General features: G+C 41.6%; 1 protein-coding gene across 1 annotated transcript in view; it reads left to right on the top strand.

The window, feature by feature from the left end:
• Nucleotides 1-18,941, top strand: part of LOC145413599 (xylosyl- and glucuronyltransferase LARGE1-like) — a 241,389-nt gene that overhangs the window by 153,606 nt on the left and 68,842 nt on the right. Inside the window, exon 12 of the mRNA XM_080283249.1 lies at nucleotides 1,176-1,282. Within this exon, the coding sequence (XP_080139375.1) occupies nucleotides 1,176-1,282 (107 nt within the window). The remainder of the gene's footprint in view (nucleotides 1-1,175; nucleotides 1,283-18,941) is intronic.

Here is an 18,941-nt window from a genome sequence, read left to right on the forward strand (position 1 = left end):
CTCTCTCTCTCTCTCTCTCTCTCTCTCTATATATATATATATATATATATATATATATATATATATATATACGCGGAATATATATTTGTATATCTTCAGGTTAGATCCATTGTTCGTTTGGTCAGGTTTAACTGATGTAATTTTATGTGAGCTTTTTTATTATGATATCCATTTTTATTTTACTGCAAATCACTTACTTATGCCTCTCCACCTAAAACCCCAGATTCTCATACTGTCTCCAATAAATATAATGATGGCCATAAAAATTACTTTTTTCTAATTAGCAATGAAGGACAGGTAAAATGAAGGACACATGGTGCATACTGGAAGTAATCCATCCATCCATCATCCAATCCTACATTGCCCCATGAGGAGCGTAGGAGCCCGGGGCTAGGCAAGTTGGTCCTGACATTTAAGATGAGAGTGACCAGCCTCACTCATCCCTGAGTGGCATTACGTCAGCAATAAACCCTAACCACCCCTTGGATGTAAACGTTCACCTGCTCAGTCCAATTGGAGTGCCGTAATTACCCACTAAACCTCAGGCACCAAAATTTGGTTATATGGTTACCACCCAGTGTAGTAAATGGTTTCTTGGTGTATAGGAAACCATTTGGCTTGTCTCCCGGTGTAGAGTCACCCACAGGCAGATGGCAGAGAAAAGAAAGACAGAGGAGGGAGTGTAAAGTCACCATTAGGCAGAGGGACAAGGAAAGAATGAAGGAAGGAAAGACAGAAAAGGATGAATGGAAAGAAGGATGAAGGAGAGGAAAAGGCAGACACCCGAGACCTGCCCTATATCGAGTGAGTGGATGCTGAGCGCCCGCACCTACCAAAACTGGAAGTAATAATTCATATTAATTCACATCTTCAAATCTTCATAACTACACCAAGCTGTAGGTGGTGTAAAGAAAAAAAAAAGAAAAAAAGAAGAAAAGGGACTGCGTTCAGTTTAAACGTGCTTATTTAAAGGTTCTTTATTTTGTTTATAAGTAATTTTCAACAAAAATGCCACAGAAAAGTTTTCTTTTTCATAAATAGGTATCAACAAATCAAAATTTCACAGAATTAATGACTGAAACTGTAATTTGACTGATTATCTTTATCAGAAAACACCATAGATGTAATTTCTGAATTACTGTATTAAGCATAGTAAGTAATGTTTGTGGTTACAGGCTTGGGTTGTGCCAGCATTTGAGACTCAGCGATACCGGCTGTCATTCCCTCGCAGCAAAGCAGAGCTCCTGAACAGGCTTGATATGGGAGAGCTCTTTACATTCAGGTTAGTAAGCTGTGCCTGTGCTATATGCAGTATTAATTTTATATTCTTCTGGGTACATACTGAATATAAATTTAGTAAACATATGACCTAATAGACAGCTTGGAGGGGAAGAGCAGTTTGGTAGAAGAGGTTTTCCATTAATTCCAAGTGTTGTCAAAATAGCCTAAATAATTATGAATAAACAGTACCATGCACACTACATACACATTGTTTATTTTTAAATAATTTATAAAGCAAGCACTAGAGAGAGAGAAGGATTGAGAGAGAGAGAATCACCCTTCTGTTCGTAACATAATACCCAGTTTCATTTGTGTATGCCTGTGTAAACATTTGTTGGCTAAAACTATGAATGTGAAGGGACTCTCCCTCAAATTTCATTCTTTTATTGAATTTCCTTTAATTCCTTCTTTTATTGCTTTCTTTTATCACTTTTGAATGTGACGGGAAAAAGAATGAGAGAGGGGGGATAGAAGTCACAGGAGGAGGAGAGGAGAGAAAGAAGGAGAAAAAAGAGGGATAGAAATGTACAGGAACAGGAAAGTGGGAGTAAAGCAGAGAGACGAGGGAGAAGAAAGCATGTTTAACAAGTCCATGAGACTTCCCACTTATTATTTGCTTCAGGCCTCTTTAATGACACTGTTGTATGTCTGCAGTACCTCATACTTTTAGCACCATATACATGCTGTATATAGAATATAGAACAGTACAGTAAACTCTCAGTTACAGTAATCACTCACATATCGGAACTAATTGGACCAAAGGAGGGTCAGATAATGGAAGAAAAAAAAACAGATAATGATAAATACAGTATAGTACTGTAGTTTAGGCATTCATTTGTCTGTACAATATGGGTACATTACATTATTCACCAATTTACAAGCCTCCCTCCTCTATCTCATCCTCACTGTCATCATTACTGATGGGCATTGTGGTTGGATGCAGTGTTGTTTTTCTAATTTGAGTCCTTGATGTATTAGTAGGACTGATATGCTCACTGCTGTAGGCCTTGATTATGCCCTTGGCTTTCTTGATACTAGAGAGGGTTGATTTGGCCAGGCCAAGCTCCTGTATTATTTTACTGTCTGACCAGCTTTTCTCATGCCGCTGGATTATCTCTTTCTTCTTCTTGAGGGTCAAAACATTACGAGGGCTTTTGACCCCTCTGAGAGGCAATTTGGAATCCGCAGACATGCCCCGGGAGGCATAAGTTTTGGGAAATTTGAGAAGTCATATATGGTTGGATACTTATTGACAGAGTTAGGTAAATAACAGAGGTATTAGTTAGAGAACAATAGGGAGGATTTAGGAAGGAAAGAGATTGTGTAGATCAGATATTCATTCTTAGATCCTTAGTGGAAAAGTTTCTAGAGACGGCCTTTATGGATTTGGAGAAAGCATATGACAGGGTGGATAGACAAAGATTGTGGAAAGTATTAAGAATATGTGGAGTAGAAGGGAAGTTGTTGAAGGCCATGAAGAGTATGTATGAGGGTGCTAAGGCTGCGGTGCGTGTGGATAGTGAACTGAGTGAATTTTTCTATTTGAAAGTTGGATTGAAACAAGGATGTGTCATGTCTCCATGGTTGTTCAATCTGTATATGGATGGGGTTATAAAAGAGATATAAGGTAGGACAGTGGATGTTGGAGCGGCCCTAGTAAGAGAGGGCAGTGTTTGGAAATTCCCTGTACTGTTTTTTGCAGATGATACTGTGTTGTTAAGTTAAGATGAATGGGAGCTGCAAGGCTTGGTGAATGAGTTTGGGAGAGTGTATAAGAAATGGAATCTAAAGGTGATTGTAGGGAAGAGTAAAGTTACGGTCTTCGAGAGAAGTGAAGTCAGTGAACGTACAGTGAGGATGGTGAGGAAATGGAAAATGTGAGTGCGTTTAAGTACATGGGTAGTGTGATGAGTAAGGATGGAAGTGTAGAGGGTGAAGTGCTTGAAAGGGTACAACAGGGAAGAAAGGTTGCTGGTTCCTTGAAAGCAGTGATAAGAAACAGGGAAGTGAGCAAGGAAGTGTGTTCTGGTGTCAACATCTTTTTCCATATGAAGTTGTAGTATCACACATTTTACATAATAATTTTTAAAGCTGTTTAGTCATAATTAACAGTGTGTAATGAAGTGTGAATGATGAACAACCAAATATCATTTCGCTGTTAGCTGTGGTATAGGAAGAAGTTGGATGGCAGACCACAAGGGCCACCCTGTTTCAATTATAAAAAGAAGGTTAGGAGAAGTGAAAAGATATCTGAATAAGTGCGGAAGTGTAAAGTCCTGGGGAACCATTTATTATGTTGGTATATGTGAATGTACTTAATACCATTTTATAGAGGTGTATAATGTGCTAGTAGAGTTGTCATTTATCTCTACTTTTTGCATAAGCCCAGAGTATATGTAATGCTCGGCACCTCACTTTTTAGCTGACCTAAGCACCGCGCCTTTGTCCGGCTCGGTGACTGTACAGCGTCAGAGAGGCCGTTTTACAGTTATAAAGGGAGGTGGTGTCGCTCCTACATATCTCTCGGGTCGCAGTTATATTATTCTGTACCCAATAAAGAGAGATTTAATCTGCTCATTTCTGTCACCTTACGCTACCACTTAATAACAGACCAGCTTCCACCTTCTTGTGGCAGAGGACCTTTGGTGGGAAGTGTCGGGCAGTGACGGCGAGTGGCTGACGTGTACTACAGACAGTGTCGTCGATCCAACACGGTGGTCTAGTTATACTACACAGCAGAACACTTAATATGTAGTCAACTGCTACTCCATAACGGCTACATTAAATTGGTGGCCAGCAGTGCGACGATACATTATTTTATTGGTGCTAGCGGTTTCACGATATTTAGTGCTAGCCATGTACCGATACATTAAATTGGTGCTCAGTGCTGGGATACGATACGTGCTAAGGGGCTTTATGCTGTGAGCCAGTAACCCTTGCAATCGCTCGTTCCTGAAGGTGAAACAGAAAATCTTACTCTACTATTGTAAGGGGACTAATTACTAGTGAGTTAAGTGGAGCAGATAAACTGGAGTGGTGAATATTAATTCCTCCCATTATTCTGCCAGTGCGAGATTCCTATCTTAAGCACAAACTGGCAGTTATCTCGCCCTGTGGTGTGCGAGATATCTCCATCTTCAAACGCAAACTGGCAAGAATCTCGCGCTCGTGTGTGAGAGGCGAGATAAGGAGAGTTCAAGCCAGTGCGGTGAGGAGTGGGTCAACTAGCGAGCGACTTCTGGCAACTCCAGAGGCGCGGACGGCCGCAGCGAGCCGAGGGAGAGCGAGAGCGGGCGTATGTGGTGCCACGATCGTATGTGGTGCGTCGAGTGGCGTCACTGCCTGGCGTGCTGCTAACTCCCACAGCGAGGGGCTGTCGTGCATGGTTGGAGGAGTCTGGTGGAGTGTGAAACGTGGAATGTGGAACATCATCCTGGACTTTCATATCTAGGTAGAGTCCATGCATTAATCGACACACACACACACACATGAATCAACACATGTTAGTTGATGAGTGGAAATAAAGGTTTCTCAGAATTCCCTTGAAATAAATATACTTTCTGTGTATTGTATATGTGTCCCGTTCTGTCACTTACCATAACTATCCTTTTTTTATGTCAGTTTATCTTCCTGTATGGGAGGGGAATTACTGACAGGGTTAGATGGATACAGTGAAGTGGGGACGTAGATAGGGAAATAGAGATTAATCCCACTAGACTCAGAACTTTCCTGAGACAGAGGATGTAACTGTGATTTGTGCCTCACAGAATCAATTCCTTACAGTAAAGGGGTACTATATTGCACCTGATTTTTGTGAGTTACACAGTAAAGAGATAGCAGTTCTGCCTAGCAAGCATCATCTAGCTTTGACAGTGAACTTCTCATCCCAGTTACGACCCTTTTTACCTTCATTCAATGTTACTTCTTGAATGTGAACAGGCTGTCTCATGTAGTAAAGGAGCTTACCTTCCTCTCTCACCTGAACAGGACTGATTTAGAGCCTTATGTACTGTCTTATCTTCCTTCATACCTTTCTCCTTCCTATTTTGGTCCTGGCGTTGGTCTTCTACTTATTGTGGTCTTGTCCTGTGTTTGTGTTTTAGGCTACTATTTAAGGCGCCAATTAAGGAACCACTGAGACCACGTGTCCGTACTCGCGGATTGCAAGTGGATGTTCCTGAATAGTTAGCTACCCTACACTCTGGTTAGGTTACACGGTAGTTAGGACAACAATGTCGACGAGGACGTCTATGGTGTGGCCGAGCGATGTTCTGGTGTCAACATCTTTTTCCATATGAAGTTGTAGTATCACACATTTTACATAATAATTTTTAAAGCTGTTTAGTCATAATTAACAGTGTGTAATGAAGTGTGAATGATGAACAACCAAATATCATTTCGCTGTTAGCTGTGGTATAGGAAGAAGTTGGATGGCAGACCACAAGGGCCACCCTGTTTCAATTATAAAAAGAAGGTTAGGAGAAGTGAAAAGATATCTGAATAAGTGCGGAAGTGTAAAGTCCTGGGGAACCATTTATTATGTTGGTATATGTGAATGTACTTAATACCATTTTATAGAGGTGTATAATGTGCTAGTAGAGTTGTCATTTATCTCTACTTTTTGCATAAGCCCAGAGTATATGTAATGCTCGGCACCTCACTTTTTAGCTGACCTAAGCACCGCGCCCTTGTCCGGCTCGGTGACTGTACAGCGTCAGAGAGGCCGTTTTACAGTTATAAAGGGAGGTGGTGTCGCTCCTACATATCTCTCGGGTCGCAGTTATATTATTCTGTACCCAATAAAGAGAGATTTAATCTGCTCATTTCTGTCACCTTACGCTACCACTTAATAACAGACCAGCTTCCACCTTCTCGTGGCAGAGGACCTTTGGTGGGAAGTGTCGGGCAGTGACGGCGAGTGGCTGACGTGTACTACAGACAGTGTCGTCGATCCAACACGGTGGTCTAGTTATACTACACAGCAGAACACTTAATATGTAGTCAACTGCTACTCCATAACGGCTACATTAAATTGGTGGCCAGCAGTGCGACGATACATTATTTTATTGGTGCTAGCGGTTTCACGATATTTAGTGCTAGCCGTGTACCGATACAAGTGAAAAAGCTGCTACATGACAATATTGTGATACTAACTCTAATGCATGGAAGTGAAGCTTGGACCTTGTTGGAGGGACAGATGTCAAGAGTGAGAGCAGTGGAAATGAGTTATTTGAGAGGAGCATGTGGAGTCACATCGAGAGACAGACTGACAAATAAGGAAGTGCAGGAGCGTTGTGGCATGGATGTGGATGTGATGGGAAGCATCAGGAGAAACACATTGAGATGGCTTGGCCATGTGAAGAGGATGGAGAGTGAGAGACTGATGAGGAGAGTGTATGTGAGTGGGGGAGAGGGGGGGGGAAGGCCAAGGATGAGATGGAGGGATGGAGTGGAGAGGTATGTGAGAGAGGGGGGTGTGAGCTGGGAGCAGGGCAATGAAATGGCGGGGGACAGGGCGACATAGGGCCGATTTAATTGAGGCCACCCCTTACAGGATTAAAGTGTCTGGCAATAGATAGGTAGATAGATATTTTTATGATTTATGTGTTTGGGATGATGGATAATGATGAAATATCAATAAAAATATAAAAATAAATATATTTTACCTTCCCACTATTGAAGGCACAGCTGATGAAAACAGTATGGATAATCCATGAGGAGGCCACAAAATGTTTTTAGCTGTAGTTAGAACAGAACTTCTTTCCTTATTAGAAAAACTTTTTTTTTTTTTTTTTTTTCTTTTTTTTTTTTTTTCTTTTTTTTTTACACTTACTTTCAAAAACAGAACTTGTGTCCATATTCAGAAAACTGTAATTTCAACTTTTGAACCTTACCAATGCTAGCAGTATTCAGAACAGAACGTGTTTCCTTTTATTCAACTAAACTTATCTTCGTGTTAGCCACAATGCCTATTTTGCTAGAACTTAGCAAGTGTGTGGTAGTCACACCAACACTCGCAACATAGTGCAAGACCACATCCTTTGCATCATGTGCCTGCTCAGTTGTTCTTTCGTGGCCTTCTCACAGAATGAAGGCAGACGTGACATGAACACAGCCCATTCTTTCGGTTATTCGTTGGAGGAAGCTTTTGTAGTTAGTGCCTACTGGCGAACTCCGATGCTATAAGCCTGTCAGGAGCTAGTTCAGAGTGGCGTCCGGGATGGTCTTTGGTGAGCAGTTATCTAACTACTTCGAAAACAAAATGCTTCAGTGACTTAAGGGTTTTTGCCTCATACAAATGGTAGGCATACAGCATTGACAAGTCTACCACATGAAAAAACAAGTTCTTGTACCAATTCAGAGTACATCTGATACACTCCACAGTACCTATTTGGGCATCTGACTTATCAACAAGTCTCATATTCCTCATGTAATCAGTTACTATATCCGGTTTGACGACTGGTTCTTTTGTTCTGTAATGCACTTTTATGGATGGAATCAAGTTGCCACAATGGAAGGTGCTCAGCATACAAACCTCCCATTTATCTGCTATCTGACACACAACAAAGGATCACATCTGTAGCGTTTACAGGTTCCTTGAGCACTATGTCCTTCAAAAGTTGGAAAATGTTTCCTGTTCTTCCGGAGTGTCCCACAACTACCATTGTTTTGATCATGAAGGAAACTACACAGGGATGGGAAGGATGTCCCTTGTCCAGAAAAGGTGCCATTAGTTTCGTGACCATAGAGCCAGAATATCCGAGGGGATCTCTTGCAGGTACTGTACATCAATATCAGTACCAGTGTACATGATAATGTTTAACAGTATTCCAGTTAGGCAGTCACAAATAACAAAAATTGTTATTCCAAATTGATGTTGTTTGGAGGGAATATATTGCTTGAATATGAGTCTGCCACAGAATAGAATGAGACCTTCATCAATAACAAGCTTCTGAAAGGGTGCAATGAAGGAGCGAATACAGCCCCTTATCTTTTCTGTCACTTGATGGACTTTCCAAAGTCAGTCATCAGTACTGGGGTGTTTGTTGTCTGTGAAATGAATAAATCGCATGAGTAGCTGGTACCTGTCCCTGGATGTGTACTTGGGAAATACTGGGGTATAAATCAGAGGATATTGGTTCCAGGAGTTATGAACATTTGCTTCTTCACATGTGGCATCAGAAGAGTGAGTGCAAGAAATGTATACATTTCTGGTACATTGGTATCATAAACAACGGTTCATTTTATTTTATGGAGAAAGAGGATGTTTGTCCTTCGTGAACTGATAGTATCTTTTGGTTTCTTGTACCAAATAATCAAGAATTTCACCATCAAAAAAACGGGAGAAAATACTCCATTTCAGAACTGTTTATGTCTACACCAGCAGCCCTTGTCACTCCACCATGAGTTGCATCAAATCTATAGCTATTTGGTATGAATCTATGACCATTTGCCCAAATAAACCCAGATTCATCGGCATTGCCAGTACCACCAGGCCTACTGGGAGGGTTACCAGGGTCACACACCCCAGGGTCATCATCATCATCATCATCACTTAGGTCTAATTCATCATCATTCTCGTCAGCCATGGCAGTAAATCCATCACTGTCACTGTCAGCCATCCCCTCACTGTCACAACCACTCTCATAATCATCATTATTGTAGTCCAAAACTGCCGATAACTTATGTTTTATGCCAACACCACTCACTGATACCTCAGAGATTGATGGACTCGGTATATCACTGGCTGAAATTCTTTCAAAATCGACGATGTCATCCTCTTTCCTCTCTTCACTGAGTCTACTAGTCATTTCAGAGTTCTCCAGGTTGCTGTCCATTTCTTCCATCATATCTGAAGCCTGTGTCGAGAACGATGTGAAGATTTCCCATCAACTCCATGGTAATCACGATCACGTTGCTGAAGCCCTACGTGTGTGCAGACGTGAAAAAAGACTTGAACACATGTGCTGTTATTATAGCTTGTTTTTGAAGAATTTTAGGCATATATTTGTTTATAGAAATGTATGTTACAATTTATGAGTCATTTTTTGGTAATTATTTGAGTATGAAAAAAAAAGAAAAAAAAAAAATCCACCCCAAAACTTAGTACATTTGTACCAGCAGGTTTGTTTACATATGATGTCAGAGCCCAGACCACTGTGAGTGCAACACGGCCGATGGTGAGTATCAAATGATGTCACCCGTTGCCTGAGGCTCTTTTACTCATATGATCCAACCTGGTATCCATCAAGAGAACATTTCATATGATCCTTCCCGGATTTTAAGGATTGAATTTGGTGGGAGGCGTGACATGTAATTAATTGGGCACTGATTTATACAGGAGAACATACGAGGCATGCCAATGGCGGTGACATAGCGTGGGTGTTTGTTCCTGTTTCAATTCACCGTGCCACTCACCGGCCACCAGAGTTTTGCCACGCGTACAAAATTAACATTTTTTTTCTTTTGTGCATTTGTTATTATTCATTAATTTTGTTAATTACAGTATGCGATATGGAGGTTCGGAAAATGTTGAGGTTCATGTAATGCAGGTTCGTGTATGCTAGTGAATACTGTATCTGACTTATAGTGGCCAAGGGAGTGATGAAAATTGGCATACTGACAGATGTTGATGTACAGTACTACCCCCAACACCCCTTAAAGGAGGTCTGACCCCTCTGTAATAACTTATACCTGTACAGTGTAACTGTTCAAGCATAGAAAAACACCCTTAAATACAGTACCTGTACTGTAGTAATCATCGTAATGTAAAATGTCACTGTATTGTACTGTACACTTTACACACACTGTACATCTGACCCCTGGAGGCAGAGTTAGGTTGGTCGAGGCAGATTAGCAAGGCAAACAGAAAGAGGATAAGCAGACCTATTCAAAAGTGAGGTGAGGGAGAGACGGGTGAGGCACGAGTGACAGAAATAAAACGGTTAATGTTAGGGAGAGTAAATTCACCAGAGATACGCAGGAGAGTTTCTTGATAAATCCCTCGTTAGTGGCATCACGTGCATAAGCACAGAGATGACGGCAAAGACAAGGAACTCCATCATAAGCAGAGCTGCATCTTGACAAAGTGGCTGCTATGTGGCAAGCTGGTAGGAGAATGGCTGCCTTGGGGGAGGGGCCTATGCATTGTCCAGCATTTTGTGATGTGACACACAAGAGGAAAAATGGTATGAAATGTATTGAGGAGGAGGGATATATATATATATATATATATATATATATATATATATATATATATATATATATATACATCCATCCATCCATCCATCCATCATCCAATCCTACATTGCCCCATGAGGAGCGTAGGAGCCCGGGGCTAGGCAGTTGGTCCTGACATTTAAGATGAGAGTGACCAACCTCACTCCTCCCTGAGTGGCATTATGTGAACAATAAACCCCAACCACCCCTTGGATATAAACCTTCACCGGCTCAATCTGATTGGAGCACAATAATTAGCCACTAAACAACCAGGTGCCATAATTTGGTTATATGGGTACCACCCAGCGTAGTAAATATTTTCCTGGTGTACAGGAAACCATTTGGCTTGTCATTCAGTGTAGAGTCACCCATAGGCAGAAGGAAAAGGAAAGAATGAAGGAAAGAAAGATAGAAGAAGATGGAAGGAAAGAAGGATGGAGGAGAGGAAAGGGCAGACACCCAAGAGCTGCACTACATTGAGTGAGTGGATGGTGAGTGCCCCCACCTACCACAAATATATATATATATATATATATATATACACCAACCGCAAATTGACTTAGGACCTACACACAGAATTACTATGGGAGAGTTGACTGTCTTTGCTTTGTGTTTCCACCTCTACCAAGCGATTTTATTGGGCAAGAAGTAACTGGCAACTCCTCTGGTGTTGGCAGGAGGTGGTGAAACATTCAGCATATCAGTGCTTGCCCAGAGGCGAGAGTGGGAGTATATGTTCCCGTCTCTCTGAGCTTGCACCTCCCTCTTTTTTTGTATGCATTACTGTTTGCCTTGTTATTTTCCTAGAGTCGAGTTGTCATGCCTGGAAAGTACTGCTCAAGGGATGAGAGGTCCGTATCATTGCATGGAGGCAGGATAATGTTCCTATCAACACGATTTGTGAAAGTACTGGAAGTGCAAATTCGACCGTCATGATGAATCTTGCTGCAGCATGTGACCTGCCAACTGATGCACAATCATGGAGGTGGAAAAAAGAGGACAACTTCCAGAGGTATAGATACGCTTCTGAGGAGGGAAGTAATTGAGAATCTTCGACTGACAGCAGCAGAATTGAAGAGAATGCATCCCCAGCTGTTACAAGACTTCTCAATTCAAACTACCCAACACTGCTTGCAGAAGGAGCTGGGCTTGCCAAGCTGCATTGCAGCCAAGAAACCACTTCTCACTGACCGCATGAAGAAGCAGCGCTTACAGTTTGCCAAGAAGTATGCACACTGGACATCACATGAGTGGAGAAGAATTATGTTTTCCCATGAAAGCACATTTCAAGTGTTTCAGGTGGGTTCTGCCAAGGTTCGTCGCCCTGCCTCCCATGGTCTATATGACCCTGCTTACACAGTGCCAACTGTTAAGCACTCATGGTCAGTAATGGTATGGGGGTGTTTCTTAGGTGAAATGGTAAGGGGAGGCCTGTACTTTCTTCTTAAGAACTTGATGATGAATGGTGGCCAGTACATTCAAGTTCTGAAAGATCATTTGTTAAACTTTTTTGCTATTCATGGGTGCGACTTTTTCATGCACGATTCAGCTCCATATCGCAAGTCAAGAAAGGCGACAAAATGGCTTCAGGATAATCGGATTGAGGTCCTCGACTGGCCTGGCAACAGTCCGAATCTAAATCCGATAGAAAACTGCTGGGTAAAGATGAAGAAAATCATGGCAGAGAAGAAGACACCCAGTCTGGACAACCTCAAGACAGAACTGACAAAAGTTTGGTGCAAAGAAATGTTCATAGATTACTTTAGAGATCTAGGTGATTCCATGCCAAAACGCATCCAACTGGTCCTGAAAACCAAGGGAAACATGATTTCATATTAATGAATGGCATTTCGTGAACAAACATTGTGATATACTATGATTTCTGTGTGTTTTAATACCTTGTGGGGGGAGGTCCTAAGTCAAAATGCGGTAGCTGTATATATATATATATATATATATATATATATATATATATACAGTATATATATATATATATATATATATATATATATATATATATATATATATATATATATATATATATATATATATATATATATATATATATATATATATATATATATATATATATATATATATATATATATATATATATATATATATATTTAAGTGTACGAATCTGGGCAAAGGCTTCAGAGCTTAGTCCTTGGGGACAGTGGCCTATCCCAAGGCCCAGTAGTCCTCCTACACCTCCACATGTCACCACTTTGGTGCTAACACCCACCGTCCATATTGAATACATGCTAGGGCTGTCTCATACAGGACTGGTATACTGATATTAGTGGGGGTATTTTTAAGACGTGTTGGCAGGTCATCTGGTAGATCAGGAAAGTCTGCATTTTAGGAAAGTCAGATCCTTAACCCCTTAACCGCGGGGCGTCACTTTCGTGACGCTTGGGAGCAAGGGATCATACCGCGGGGCGTCGCTTTTGTGATTCTGTGTTACTTTGAATTCACCCGGGCTTCCAAGCGGGGGCTTGTATCATCTATCAGTACTGCCAATGTCCAACACTAGTCTGCACTCCTAATCTCATCTGTACTCCCATCCATTGTTGACAATTTAGCCATTTCTCCCCGTTCTTGACTCCCTTCCCTACCCTCCCTCCATTACCCTATCCTCTCGCCTGCCCGGCCGTGCTACGCTAAGTAAATCTTCCCTGGAATTTTTCACTGATTTCATCCATTGAAATGAGCCCTATGTCCTATTCTTATACCAAATAATATATACAAGAAAAAAATAAGGTAAGTGAGAGTGCCATACACCTGGAATTGGCTAATCATCACCTGACAACACCTCACGTGCACTCGTTCGCTAATTTTCGCTGTTTTTTTCCCCTTGAAATATGCCGTATAATCTATTTTCGTAATAAATATACATGTAAGGAGGGAAGGGAGAAGCCTAAGTGATATTTACATTCACCTGGAACTACCTAATTTATAATGTATTGTCTAGATTTTCTGCCAATCATATCAGTGCTAGACAAAGCTCTTTCAAGATATAACATTGGTAGCTCTGAATATATATCTCCTAAGTAGGCCTCTAATCTATTTTCGTAATAAATATACATGTAAGGAGGGAAGGGAGAAGCCTAAGTGATATTTACATTCACCTGGAACTACCAAATTTATAATGTATTGTCTAGATTTCCTGCCAATCATATCAGTGCTAGACTTAGCTGTTTCAAGAACCAATATTGGTAACTCTGAATAACCCCTAAAGCAGGCCTCCACGCTGGCCCTCGCTCCGTTATCAGTTTACTCTCATCTTCCAAAGCGAGAGTACGTATGTTTCTTCTTGCTGACTTCAAGGCCTTTTTTCACCCCCATGCAAATGGCCCTGTGACCTTTACCCCCTACTAAACCTCGTGTGGAAAGAGGTAAAGGGCTGACAATTGATAGAAGAGTGACTACGATCTTTCTATTGAGTAAAACAGTGCAATTGGAATTGTAAATAATGTGTAAACAGCAAGTGAAAGTAATGAATGTAAATATACGTGAACAATGGAAAATAGTTTTATAAGTTATTTCAATGACAGTGCACAACACAGTGTAAATAAAATAGAAATGTAAATATCTATCTATCTATCTATCTATTGCCAGACGCCTCAATCCCGTTTGGGGTGGCCACAAACAAATCGCCTCCAAGTCGCCCTGTCCCCCACCATTTCACTGCCCTGCTCCCAACTCACACCCCCCTCTCTCATATACCTCTCCACCCCATCCCTCCATCTCATCCTCGGTCTCCCCCTCCCTCTTCCACCCTCCACCTTACTCATATACACTCTCTTCGTCAGTCTTTCACCCTCCATCCTCTCCACATGGCCAAACCACCTCAGTGTGTTCCTCACAACGCTTCCTATCACATCCACATCCACACCACAACGCTCCATTATATCCTCATTCGTCAGCCTGTCTCTCCACGTGACTCCACAGGCTCCTCTTAAATAACTCATTTCCACTGCTCTCACTCTTGACTTGTGTCCTTCCAACAATGTCCAAGCTTCACTTCCGTATGTTAGAGTTGGTATCACAATACTGTCATGTAGTAACTTTTTTACTTCCATGCTCACTTCCCTGTTTCTTATCACTGCTTTCAAGGAACCAGCAACCTTTCTTCCCTGCTGTACCCTTTCAAGCACTTCACCCTCCAAACCTCCATGCTTACTCATCACACTACCCAAATACTTAAACGTACTCACATTTTCCAATTCCTCACCATCCAACCTCGCTGTACATTCACTGACTTCACCTCTCTCAAAGACCATCACTTTACTCTTCCCTACATTCACCTTTAGGTTCCGTTTCTTACAGACTCTCCCAAACTCATCCACCAAGCCTTGCAGCTCCCCTTCGTCTTCACTCAACAACACAGTATCATCTGCAAACAACAGTACAGGGAGTTTCCAAACACTATCCTCTCTCACCAGGGCCACTCCAACATCCACTACCCTACCTTGTACCTCTTTTATTACCCCATCAATGTACAGATTGAACAACCATGGAGACATGACACATCCCTGTTTCAAACCAACTTTCAAAGAGAAAAATTCACTTAGTTCACCATCCACACGCACTGCAGCCTTCGCACCATCGTACATACTCTTCACAGCATTCAACAACTTCCCATCTACTCCATATATTCTTAACACTTTGCACAATCCTTGTCTATCCACCCTGTCATATGCTTTCTCCAAATCCATGAAAGCCGCATACAACTTCTTTCCCTTCTCTAGAAACTTTTCCACTAAAGATCTAAGAATGAATATCTGATCTACACAACCTCTTCCCTTCCTAAAGCCTCCCTGTTCTTCTCCAACTAATTTCTCTGTTCTTTCTCTAACTCTGTAAATAACGTAAATAAGATAGAGAACGTGAATAGAAATGTAAATGAGTAGTATTATAAGAATACGAGTATATACCCTAGGAGTAATGAAAGTGAAAGTTTCACTCTAGCATGTCTGAATGCTATGAGTTATGAGAGTGAAGATGAAAGTGACATTCACTCTCAATGCCAGTATACAGGACGAGAAAGTGAATGCTACGTATTTTACTGAAAGAAATTGAATCCCTACAGTGACAATAAACTAATACTACTGAAGGAAACTTATGGATAAAGACTGTAGATATATATAAGTGTTATATAGTAATAGAAATATAAAGTGTGAGGGGTTTTATGAATAATAAATGACAGAGTAACAAAAGCGAACTAGTGCCAGTGCGACGATCAGACGCGCTCGTAATTTCCATTGCTTTCACAGTGTTTTTTTTTTTAGTATGGATCCCAAACTACTTGAAAATTGTAGAATAGTGTTTATAGTGTTTGTATCTGGCTGTGGTAATCATATTACGGGTTGTCGGGAAGTGTAAAGTGGAGACTTCGTTACCCTACTTCAGAGGTCTCCACAAGTCCTACGGTAACCGACGAAGGCTCAACAATCATTCCAGGAGAAAGCTGAAGGTATGTGCCATAAGCATATATAATTTTATTATTCTAGGACTAATAACTGATTTTTGGCAAATATTTTTTGAGAGTCTGTCGGAGCCCAAATAACCCCGCGGCACACGCAAGTCATTGGTAAACAAGCCCGCGGTGTAGGGGTTAAACTGTTCCCGGCCCTAGCCGGGATTTGATCCTGGGTCCATTAGGACTGCAGACCGCCTCTCTACCAATTCAGCCACCTCCTTATATATATACATATATATATATATTTATATATATATATATATATATATATATATATATATATATATGTAATACTTATCTATCTATTGCCGGACGCCTCAATCCTGTTTGGGGTGGCCACAAACAAATCGCCTCCAAGTCGCCCTGTCCCCCACCATTTCACTGCCCTGCTCCCAACTCACACCCCCCTCTCTCATATACCTCTCCACCCCATCCCTCCATCTCATCCTCAGCCTCCCCCTCCCTCTCCCCCTCAGCCTCCCCCTCCCTCTCCCCCCCTCCACCTCACTCATATACACTCTCTTCGTCAGTCTTTCACCCTCCATCCTCTCCACATGGCCAAACCACCTCAGTGTATTCCTCCTAACGCTTCCTATCACATCCATATCCACACCACAATGCTCCTTTATATCCTCGTTTGTCAGCCTGTCTCTCCATGTGACTCCACAGGCTCCTCTTAAATAACTCATTTCCACTGCTCTTTCCAACAACTTCCAAGCTTCACTTCCATACTTTAGAGTTGGTATCACAATACTGTACTGTCATATAGTAACTTTTTCGCTTCCATGCTCACTTCCCTGTTTCTTATCACTGCTTTCAAGGAACCAGCAACCTTTCTTCCCTGCTGTACCATTTCAAGCACTTCATCCAAACCTCCATCCTTACTCGTCACACTACCCAAGTACTTAAATGTACTCACATTTTCCAATTCCTCACCATCCAACCTCGCTTAACATTCTCTGACTTCACCTCTCTCAAAGACCATCACTTTACTGTTCCCTACATTCAACTTTAGATTCCATTTCTTACACACTATCCCAAACTCATCCACCAAGCCTTGCAGGTCCCCTTCATCTTCACTCAACAACACAGTATCATCTGCAAACAACAGTACAGGGAGTTTCCAAACACTACCCTCTCTCACCAGGGCCACTCCAAAATCCACTACCCTACCTTGTACCTCTTTTACTACCCCTTCCATGTACAGATTGAACAACCATGGAGACATGACACATCCCTGTTTCACCCCAGTCTTCAAAGAGAAAAATTCACTTAGTTCACCATCCACACGCACTGCAGCCTTAGCACCATCATACGTACTCTTCACAGCATTCAACAACTTCCCATCTGCTCCATATATTCATAATACTTTCCACAATCCTTGTCTATCCACCTTGTTATATAGTTTCTTCAAATCCATGAAACCCGCATACAACTTCATTCCCTTCTCTAGAAACTTTTCCACTAAAGATCTGAGAATGAATATCTGATCTACACAACCTCTTCCCTTCCTAAACCCTCCTTGTTCTTCTCCAACTAATTCTTCTGTTATTTCCCTAACTCTGTCAATAAGTATCCTACCATACACTTTTCCTATTATACTAAGAAGACAGATGCCCCTATGATTACCACACACTTCTTTTTCCCCTTTTCCTTTGTACAAGGGAATAATTATACCTGACTTCCAATCCTCCGGAACTCTTCCTTCTTCCCAGGCCAATCTGCACATTTTCCACATCCATTCTACTTCTATCTCTCCCCCATGCTTCAGGATTTCACCACACACTCCATCAATTCCTGGGGCTTTCCCCAGTTTAACTTTCTTTATTGCTTCAGCAACTTCTATCCTACTGATTTCTTCCTGTCTTCTCACCTCCCTCCTTCTCCCAGCCATTCCCAAGCCACTTATACTCGCATCACTTCCATCCTGTATGTTCAACAATTCCTTAAAGTGTTCTCTCCATCTGCTCACTTTTTCTCCCTTCTCCACTAGTAATCTACCGTTTTTATCTTTCACTCTCCTGCTAACTTCACTTCCAACCTGTTATACTGTCTTCACCTTTTTCCAGAACCTTTTCTTACAGTCACTCCACTTTACACTCAGATTCCTTCCAAATTCCTCATCCACTCTCTTCTTACTCTCTTACTAATCATTTTACCTCTCTCTTTCTTTCGACATATAACTCTCTCTTCTGCCTCTCAACTTCTTGCACTCCCCTATTTCTCATCCATTCATTGTGTGCTTTCTTCTTTTGTACCACAGCCTGTCTCACCTCTTCATTCCACCATGCTGTTCCTTGCACACCCCTCCATCTTCTCTTCATCCCACACACCACAACACATGCTGCACATATTTCTTCTGTGAATATCCTGCACACACATTCCACGTCCCCCATCTGCTCCAATTCATATTTGCCCAATCGTTCCTCCACTTCTCTCTTATATTCTGCCTTTTCCTCATCCTCTTGTAACCTTTCCACTCTCCTTGCAAATACTCCTTCTTTCCGTCCTTCCCTTCTTCTATTACTCCATCTTATTTGTATCTTGATTCTGGCCACCACCAATTAGTGGTCAGAAAGTCCACTCCCCCAGCCTCTATAAACTCTTGCATCCATTACACATCTTCGCATTCTTTCATCCACACACACATAATCAATCATTGCCTTCCTTTCATTCAGTTCACCACCCACCCTTCTCATCACTCACTATGCATACCTGTGGATCATTTTGTGCCTGAAGAGGGTATTGGTTATCACCAACCCCCTCGCAGCACAAATGTTCACTGACGCACTGCCATTTTCATCTATCTCAGCAGGCACACCCCACTCACCAACTATTCCATCCACCTTCACATTCCCTACTGTACCATTCATATCACTGATCAAAAACACTCTCTCATTCCTTTCAAACTTTTCCATGCACACTTCCACATTTATCCAGAACTCTTCTCTCACTC

Source organism: Coenobita brevimanus, chromosome 97 (genome assembly GCF_032717465.1).
Source record: "Coenobita brevimanus isolate Jiangsu-jjx chromosome 97, ASM3271746v2, whole genome shotgun sequence".
In the NCBI taxonomy this organism is placed as follows: domain Eukaryota; kingdom Metazoa; phylum Arthropoda; class Malacostraca; order Decapoda; family Coenobitidae; genus Coenobita; species Coenobita brevimanus.